Source organism: Vitis vinifera, chromosome 5 (assembly GCF_030704535.1).
Source record: "Vitis vinifera cultivar Pinot Noir 40024 chromosome 5, ASM3070453v1".
Lineage (NCBI taxonomy): Eukaryota > Viridiplantae > Streptophyta > Magnoliopsida > Vitales > Vitaceae > Vitis > Vitis vinifera.
The window spans coordinates 5,906,889-5,917,437 of NC_081809.1; the positions used below are offsets into that span (position 1 = coordinate 5,906,889).

Consider the following 10,549-nt stretch of genomic DNA (forward strand, 5'->3'; position numbering starts at 1 on the left):
CATGGTTGAGCTCCTGGTTTCACTTTCACCTGTGACTAGCAATGGTAAATGTTCCACTTGGTTGTCTATTGCCAATCCTGACATCATTTCTTTTCAAGTGTTTGTTCTGAAATTTTTGTTTGTTTGTTTTTGCTACTGTCATGTTGAATTTATATACTTGATCACCAACATAAATTTATGTGTCTAACAGTGATCAGTATCTAAATTAGTGCATAATTTCAAGAGTCACTCTTGATGTCCTTTCTCTCTTTGGTTTGTTAAGATCAAGCCATCCTCATTTACAGGAATGTTTTCACGGAAAGAGAAAAAAATGTTGTTCATATCCCGAACACCCATGACCCATCCTCCCAAAGCAGTACGTTTCTTTTTCACAATACAAATCTTTTGAAATTGAAAACTCTTTGGGGAAAATAGCAAGAGAGATGAAGATAATGCAAAGAAAAGGTACGCGCATCTGTCGGCCCATCAAGCAATTATTATTATTATTATTTTTGTTTTCCATCTCGAATTTTGAAATTTGGGGCAGCCATACAACACTTTGAAAAGAATGGTCCTACTTTATAAGATGTACTGAAGTACTGTGTGGGAAGCATTTTTCCCAATTTACTGTAAGTCTCTGAAGAGACCCTGTTCAAATAGTGAATACTTTTGAACAGTCCCTCAGACCCATCCCCAACATTATATCTAAGATGGCAAAGAATATTGGACTTCAATCTCTCATAATAGATTCCTCCCTGCCCAATCCAACCCCACTCTTATTTTTTCTGGTTATCCATTTCTCATAGCCAAGAAGGGTGTCATTTAATTTGAATACGTCCAACTTGAATTGGCATCTTGAAAACAAATAACATTTTTCCAACAAGTTTGTAAATATTCTTATTGCACTGTGAAATCTCATGTCAATTAGAAAAGTTTTTAGTGGTTTTAAAGCCACGATAGTCTCTTTAAATTTAGAGTGAATAATATCTATATAATTGAGTGTTGATCATTATAAATGGTATTAGATTCGATTTTGATATGAGGGTTTGTTTGATTTTATAAGATATATTTGTTTGTTTGACTTCACAATTCTGGGAGACATAAAGAAGTCATTATGTTTGCATAAAAGGTATTTGTGATGTTCTATATTGAATATGAGAAAAAAATATAACATTATATAAGTATGAATTTCTTTTAATCTTGTAGATGCGTTTTAAAACTGTGAAAACTTCTTTAAACCTAAAACGAAAAATATCTACAAGGTTGGATGCTATAAAGAAATATTTTTTATCTTTTTAATATTTAAATGTAATTTTTTTGATAATATTTTTTAAGTATTAAAAATATTAAAAACGTTTTATAAAATCATTACCAAACATATTTTAATTTTATTTATATAAGCATGGTTTAAAATTATTAATGTAGCCAGCTCAAAGTGAAAAATATTTATATTAGTTAGGATAAATAGTATTAGACCCAAAGTGAACCAAAAAAAGTTGAACACATATTTTTTACATGAAACAAACATCACCAATTGAGGTGGAAGACGAAGTCATTATTTTAAAGAGATAACGTTAATGGTAGAAAAATATAATTAAATATAAAGTACAATTTTAAATTAGAAAAGGGGTTTTTTTATATAAAAAATAATAATTATGTTAAACTCCCCTTCCAAGTTAAGGAATTCTCTTTGTAAAAATACAGACTTAATTTGTACTGCAAGGATTTCTAGTAGAGCGACCGCAATTTGATCCAAATAATTCATTTGGGTTGGAAGGCAAATCCTCTAGATTACAATGTATTGAGACAGGAGGTGAAAGTAACAAAGATGTACTGCAAAAGCCATACCAAACAAGCAAATTAAAGGCTAAAGATAATAGAGGGTTGAGAAATTGACATGACCGCACTAAATTTTTGATAGATGTGAGCGAAGCGGACCAAACCCTATACCACCTAGTTCACCGGCAACACCAACAACACTGTCAAATCAAATATCACTTCAATCTGCACGTTATCTTTATTGTTATTCTTATTATTTTCCTTCATGAGCAAAGCCAAAGTTACTGAGGGCGGGGTTGAGGGGGGGGGGGGAGGGGGGGACGGGGAGAGGGAGGAGTGGGCAAGACTGACTTACTCCCTTTTTTGTTTGAATATATATATTCATTGAAGAGTCACAGGCTCACAGGCTCACAGGCCCTGCCATCTCATCTTCTTCACTGCCTGTCTCACCTAATCCAGATCCTAGGAATGATTTTTTGATTTTTGAAAATTAATTAACTAAACACAAGTGGAAAAGAAGACACACTGCCTTCAAACTAATTAGTACTGATAGGCGTGTTGACTTTTCCAGATTTCCACCTCTTTGCAGATTCTATACCATTGTGATTATGCTAACCATATAAAGTAATTGTACTATTAAATGTTTTGTATGCAATTTTAATTAATAACCTAGACTGTGTTTGTTGAAGGATTTGCTGTTTTTTCCAAAAGTACTTTTAAAAGAATCACGTTAAATATTTAAAAAAATATATATTATATACGATTTTTCTAACATCACAATTAAATTTTTCAAAATTTAAAAAATGTTTCTAAATTTTGTCCTAACACCTATTTTTTTTTTTTCAAAATATTTTTTAAACTAGAAGAGTTTCATGGGCCTGTGACACACATTATGACACAAACGATGACACAAGTGATGACACATGTCATATATCTTGGTTCAAGGTGTGGCCGATAAGGGTCGTAACACGCGTTATGGTATCAACGATAACATGTGACACATATCTTGGCTTAGGGCATGGTACTATGATATCGGTTATGGCATATATGATGACTTTATTAGAATCACTATTAAACATATTTTTAATACATTAAAAGTATGGTTTTTATACATATCTTATACAAATTTATAAAATATTTATAAATTTGATTATAAATTTAATATTTTTAACTATTAAAATTTCATTAAGAGATATCTTAGCTCTTTAATAAAACATATAAAAAAATTATGATGACTTGAATATTTGATTGTAACCGTAAGTTTGACAATGCTTTTAAAATCTACTTATATTTTTTAAAAAAAATCAAATAAAGTGTAAAAAACATTTCTAAAAATTAAAAAATCACTCATAACATTTTAAAAAATAAAATATTTGGAGTATGTTCAATAGTGTTATTTTTAGTGAAAGCATTTTTCCTAAAAGTGTTTTTAGAAAAATCACAAGTCAAGCGGAGAAAACATTATAAGCGAATTTTTAATAGTATAAGTAATTTTTCAAAATTTAAAAGTATTTTTTAGAATTTATTAAACACTTAGTTATTTTTGGGTTATTTGATTAAAAGGGTTTTTAAAATCTAATTTTTGAAATTTCACCTCCTACCTTTTTTGGGTCTTATTTGGATAAAAATATCATCATTATTTTCTTATAAAAATAAGCATCTATTTTAAAACTTGTAAATATTTGAAATGGTAGTGGACAGTAAAAAATGAGTTACTTTTTTTTAAAAAAAATATGGAAATGGTTAGAATCACAATCTAGAACCTTTTAAGAAAATATTTTATTTTAAAGTACTTTTTAAACTAAAAACATTTTCTAAGATCATTACCGGAGCGGAGAGGCCCTCGATCGGTGATTTTCTAAAACATATTTATTGCATTACGGTCCTGAAAAAGTATTAGGCTCCACATGCTTTCTAGATTTATGAAATTTGTTGCATTAGGTTTTAAAACCAGCAGCCTGAGTACCACTTTCTTTCCAACTAGAATCAATGAGAGTGACAGTAGACAGTGCAACCTGGAGACTATTTCCCTTTTCGAAAGGTATGAAAGAGATGACATTCAAAGTAGAAAAGAAAAATGGTATATAAAAATAAGGAATACATTTTGTTTGTTTGTTTGTTTACAAAAGTCCTACAGCATTGTGATAATACCACTGCATTAATTGATGAGTTCTTTACTCCACCGGGTACCCAAATGTATATGAAGAAGCTGGATATGAATTTGGTACCCCGGATTATTGTTGAGACTATTTGAGACAAGTGCATATTATTTGAAAGCGAAACCGAACAAGACAAGGGGAGCATAAGAGCCCTAAATTTGAAATTTGATTCCTGAGGGCCAACATATCTTTGACATTCCACCCCATCCAAAGCTACCCAAAAATTCAGCACCCAAGAGGGACATAAGGGCATATTTGGAATAGGAATAAAATGAAGCTTTTGGGTACATGAATTCGCCGTATCCTGTGCACAGTGGAAAAGATGTAAAGGGGAGAAGGGAAGGAGTAGAAATTAGAAAACAACAAGCAATTGCAGAGAACGAAGCAAAACCAGAACCCCATGTCCCATCCTTGCTCTCTTTTCAACTTCTCTCCACCAAAGTTTCCAATGACCAATTCTGATTATAGAATGGAACCCCATCTTTCATTCACATGCATGTTGAGATCTTCTGAACCTCATTTCCCACCTGCTACTGCCACCATCTCCACGCTACTATTCTCAGAGGGACAGAGATAGAGATAGAGAGAGGAGAGAGACGATAAAGGCTTTTCATGGTCAGTACATCAGCCCAAACTAAGAAATATTAAGAATATAATTCCATTTGCAGATCATTATCAGCTTCATATCAACAAATACTATCAGCTTTGCACATGTATATATTTATATTCTACTTTTTCTCATAAAAACCATGATGAAAAGAACTGAATTTTCTTACTCAGTTGGGTCAGCAATCCGTGTAGAAAGAAAAAGGAAGGAGATATCAACATTAGAGCTTCATTGTTGCTGAAGAGGCGGTATTAATTACAGCCTTTACTACGAATCTGTCTCATAATATACTTGCATAAATGCAAGTCATAAAGAAAAAAAAAGACAAAAAAAGGGAAGGAAAATGCAGAAACGAAGAGAGAGTGTGTGTGAGAGAGCACTCTCTCGATATTCTCAGCAGCTAAATATTACATTCCCAAAGTTGTCTGTCTCTCACAGGAAAAAAGGAGAAAATAAATATAAACAGAGAGAGAGAGAAGCAATGTAGATGAAGAGAAGAGTACTATAAAGAAGAAAGAGATTGATGGGTTGTTTTTAGGGAATGTGGTTAATTCTTTGTTTCTTTTCAGGGCATGAAAAGCTTGTTGCCGCATTTGCAGCGCCAAGCTTCAGGGTAGTACTCGAGAGGGATGCTGAAACCAGGTTGAATCGGCACGTGCACCGCCTTGCAAGGCGCGCACCTTCCGCACTTGGATCTACACGTCGGCGGCGACGATCCTGGCCCTCCAAGTCTCTTCTGAGTCAGAACTCGCTCAAAGGCCACCGACCCACTTCCTCTTTTCCTCTCCTCTCTCTCCTGCCCCACTAAACCACCAGTCCCTGGAAAGCCATGAGGGAAGAAGCGAGACTGAGTCAAGTGGGTTTGGTGGGTCTTTGGGTTCTTACCGCGATGGCGAGGTGGGGCAAGACTTACAGCCGACGCAGAGGCGAATAAAAGAAAAGCCAGAGCAGTCAACAGACGGTGGTGGCGGTGGTAGTGGCGGCGGCGGCGTACTACGCCCATCGCCGAGGTGAAGCTGCGCCGGTTAGTAGAGAGGGGCGAGAGAGGGCAAGTAGATTAAAAGCTGAAGGCGAAGATTGAGAAGGTGGTGCGCTATTATTGCAGTTGCGTGTGAGCGTGTGAGTCCAAGTCAAACTCATACATACTAGACCCAGAAAATATATATATATATATATATATATATAACTCGGGTGAAGAACATTTGTTTTATGTTTTGGCAATAGAGTGTGTGGTGGGTCCCTTGAAACAATCCCTGATTGATACTGATTTTTCACCCCGGACAATGCAGTCCTGTTAGAATCCCCCTATTACTAAAATGCCACTCCACAATTCAACGTATAATTCAGCTTCACCTTCATCTTCACCTTTGGCCCCATCCCATGGTTAAATAAAAAACAAAGGGTGAGGGCTAGAGGATAGATAGGATCATAGGGGAAGGGTGGAAAGTGGAAAAGGGCGTAAGTGTAAAAATAGAGAAAAGGGTGGGAAAGATGAGGAGGCATGGTGGTAAAGAGATACCTATGGATTGGAGAAGATGGGAGGGGTGCAGTAACAGAACAGTGGCCGTGTGGTTGCGTACGTGTGGGAGAATGAGGGTCCTGTCTCGTACGGGACGAACATCTGAGTCAAGGTGAGAGAAACCCCACCACCGCTCATTATTGAGGCACTTTCTCCCTCCCCCTCTCTCTCTCTCTCACGCACACAAACTCTAAACCGGGTCAGGGCCTTGGGGATCCGAGGTGGGGTGGGCTTAGCGGGTGGCGATGAGTACGACGTGCTATTCAATTGTTGGAGGGGTGGGGGCATGTGAAGACAAGAGTGGCAGTGTATTGTTCCCTATTAATGTATATAATCGTGAGGGAAGGGTAAATAGAGAGGGAGTTGAATTAAATGAACCCACCCTCACACATGATCTTTCTGCGAGTGCGGGCCTAGAGGGAGGAGGGTGGCTCGTGGATCGATGGGGCTGGGGAGTAGCCATATCGGGGACTGCCGTGTGCGTGGGGTCTGGAGCTGGTTGGGCCAGGCCTGGTTTGTGTGGCTCCTAAACAGGATACCAACCAGGTGGGGAAAGGGTAGGCATTTGTATGAATCGGGGTGGGGTTTGAAGGGTGGTTGGGGTCCTTTACTTTCTTTGGTTCCATACATGTTCTGGGAATGGAATTTTTGGAATTGGAGATTAACTACCTTTTATTATTTGCTTTATTCTTTCTTCTTTCTTTAATAATGTACCTTATTTCCTATTGGTTTTTTAACTTTGCTGGTTGTTTTTTTCTTCTTGGTAAATGTGTTACATAACACCATATCAAAATTTGGGTTACAATTTCGATGGTTTTATTGAATTGGTACCAAACTTAAAAGCTACTCGAATTAAAAAACAATTAATCCAAATCTAATCCAACTCGACATCATGATGAAAACCTAATCCCAAATTATTTATAAGATTTATTGATTTGTATTTTTTAATATTTTATATCAAAATTTAAATAAAAAATGAGAAAATTTATTTAATGTTAATAACAAAAGAAAAAAGTAAAATTAAATTTATATATTTAGATGGGTGAAAAAGTGTATGATGTAATTATAATTTAATATTTTTTTTAAAAAAAGTCTAAAAAAAATGAATAGTATTATATACCATAATATATAAATTATAAATATTAATTGTCAAAATATTTATTCAAGTTCAAGTTTAAATCTTGGGATAACTTATTCAAATTTAGTTTGAGTTAAAAAAAACCTTAATTCAAACCCACTTGAATATTAAAAAGGGAAAAATGGATTTTGATTCACAAGTATGAAAATATATGGAAGAATGAACTTAAAAAATTTTAAATAAGTATTATTTTTATTTATTTAAAATAATTTGAAATATATGCATTTTTTAATAAGTTAGCCTAATTATTTCGTAAAATGTCATTTTCACTTGAAATACGTACACTTTTTAATAAGTCATTTAATTATTCTCCAAAATATCCATTTTACTTATCATGTCATCAACATCAATAGTAAATGTTTTCATTTATCTTTTATTTATTATTATTATTATTATTATTTTATTATTTGAGATTTTTTTTTTCAATATTTTAATGTTCACAATTTTCAAATTACCTCACTTTTACTATAAGAAATTTGTTCATGAAGAAAAAAATTAAAGCTCAATTGTCCCTAAGAGGTGTTTGTTTCTATAAGGAAAAAAAATCTCAAATAATAATAATAATATTAATAATAAATCTAAAAAGAAGAAAAATATTTACTTGGAAGAGTCTAATTGTCAATTAATATTGATGACATGACAATAAAAATGATATTTTTTAGAATAATTAGATGACTCATTAAAAAATACATGCATTTTAAATTAGTTTTAAATAAAAAAATATAATATTGATTTAAAAATTCTGAGATTATTTTTTTCATATATTTTCATATTAGTAAGTCAAAACCCATTATTACACAAAAATTTTGTGGTGTCTCCATTTTTCATTTGGATTCTCTTGTTGGACCTAATGGACAACTACTATATTATAACCTTTTTAAAAATAATAATAATAATAATTTAGGGCTAAAATTACTAATATTGTTTAAGCAAGAAAAAGGATGTGTGTACATTGAATTTTGGGACAACATGGCACGGATATAAATCGTAGGCAGGTACGAGTTTTGCCGGTAAAAACAGACAGCATCTGAATGTAGGTGTTTTAATTTGGGCATGGGACTATGTCACTATGAGAAGGACATCCGTTGCCTTTCATTCCCGACTCAAAAATCTGACCCACCATTTATGTTATTAGGTTTGAAACTTGAAAGTCACAAATAAAGTACGAGTTCAACTATGATACCATTCCCCTTAAGTTTTGAGTCAGGTTTAGGTCACATCTGAATTTTATAAATGGATTTGAATGCCGTTTATGATAGCAAGTATAACCAATACCTCCTTTTAGCAATTCATATTAAAATAGTTATCAATATATACAGTGCATTCCCTCCATCTTCGCCCCATTTCATGATTGTTGTGACTAAATGTCATTTCCTTTCTAGCCGACCATGTCATGTGCATAATACCCATTTGGAAGCTTCAAGTATGAGCCCTCTTATTATTTTTCTCATGCCATTGTTAGGTTAAGACATTTCAATCCATATTTTGATGTTTTTATAGTACTTAATGCTTTATTCCTGCCTTTTATTGGCCCAACCTTTTGAATTCTTGTTGATATGACTTCTATGCCAATTTCTTAGCATATTTTGGCCTCACAACATTTCGCCGTTCTTTCTTCTTGGGTCACTGTCAAGCTAATGCATTTCAATCTATATTTTAATGCTTTCCAGTGATCAGTGTCTTATTTTTACCCTTTGTTTGCCCGACTTTCCGAATACTTGTTGATATGACTTCTATGCTATTTTCTTAGCATATTTTGCAGCATGAGGCCACACAACATTTCATCATATTGAAGTTCAATATGTATGATAAGTCTCCTGACCACTTTGAACACTCGGTGCATTTCAAGTAAGTGATGATGTTGGAAATTGGAGACCATCCTCTCTTGTGTATAGTTTTTCTATTCTGCAGGACATTGTTTTGGCTTGATTTCAAAACTTACGAGTTTTATTTTAGTTTTCCATTATTATTTAAGGCCTTTTATGCATTACTTGTGTTTTATTTAATATTGACAAAGTATAGATAGCTTGTTCCATGTCAAAATGGTTCAAAGAGAGATAGAGTGTGTTTGATAGTAATTTTGAAAAACGTTTTAAAACTATTTAATATTTAAAAAATAAAAAATTTCAAGTCTTATAAAGATTAAAAACACTTTTTAGTATTATCACCAAACAAACTCGTAATTCATTGTTTTAAGAAATAAATTTAAGAATGTTGTCATGCATTTAGATCATTTAAAGGTGGACATTGTTATATAGGTCATTAAGGAAGCTATGTTGCCTAATTTGTCATTCTTTAAATCAATTTCACTTGTCCCACCATCCATGATGGATGATCTTTGTAAGAGAGTAAGCAAATATACTATGTAGGAGGATGACTTTTGCACTGCATCCTAATAGGTCATCACTTTAGCTCATTTGGTGCCTAAACAACTATATGGGTTATTGTCTGCATAGTCTATTAGGCAGTTGCCCTTATGTAAGTTGGGTGCCCTACGGAAAATGACAATTTACAACCTTAAACTTTTCATACTCAAATTACTTCCAACCTTGCAATCACGAGAAGACTTCCTATAGCATCAGCCTATGCATGGGGATCATATTGAAGAGATAAGATTTGTAAATGTAAATTTCTCAAATATTATGGACATGGAGCAATGCTACAACTTGCAATTTTATGTGGAAAAAATGTTTCAAGCAAAAACACTATGTTAAGGAGTCTCATGCCTTGAACCAACCAATGTTATATTCAATTGCCATGCAAGCTTTATTTAAGAGCAAACAGTTGAGGCAAGCGATTAATGTGGTTCTTGAGGAGCCTGCTAATCAAGATTAGACTTCAAATCGTGTTTCAAGAGTTTACTCCATCAAGCTCATAAAGTTGAGCATATTTGTCATCTTCAATATTCCTTTGTCCTAAGTAGCCTAAAGCTAACTGACAACCTAATAATCTTTTAGTGACAGACTTAATGCAATTAGCATGCAATACTAGGATGCCTTAACCCTCACTCTTCTTGTGACAAACTTTGATGTTAAATGAATTCTAATGGATCAAGAAAGCTTAATTGATTTGTTGCACTTAAGTGCTTTCAAACAAATGAGATTACCAATTTTTGAATTGTAACGATCAAACTAGGTTTAATGAAAGTGCAAATTAAATCTCTAGGTGAGCTCATTCTCTTTGTTTTCATTGACTTGGTTACTCTAATTCTTCAATTTTTTTGTTATGGACCACCCATCTTCATATAATATCATACTTGTTCGAGCCCGTAAAAACAAGATGAAGATGATCCTCTCTTCATATTATCAATAAACATTTTTTTATCATAAATATTTTATACTTATTTTTGTATAATATATATATATATA

General features: G+C 33.5%; 1 protein-coding gene across 1 annotated transcript; it reads right to left on the reverse strand.

Annotated features, from left to right (window-relative positions):
• Window positions 1-4,727: 4,727 nt before the first annotated feature.
• On the reverse strand, window positions 4,728-5,660 carry LOC104879259 (EPIDERMAL PATTERNING FACTOR-like protein 5). The gene has a single exon (XM_010651655.3). It carries the CDS (start codon window positions 5,525-5,527, stop codon window positions 5,090-5,092), a length of 438 nt encoding a protein of 145 aa, XP_010649957.1. The 5' UTR covers window positions 5,528-5,660; the 3' UTR covers window positions 4,728-5,089.
• Between the last annotated feature and the right edge of the window lie 4,889 nt (window positions 5,661-10,549).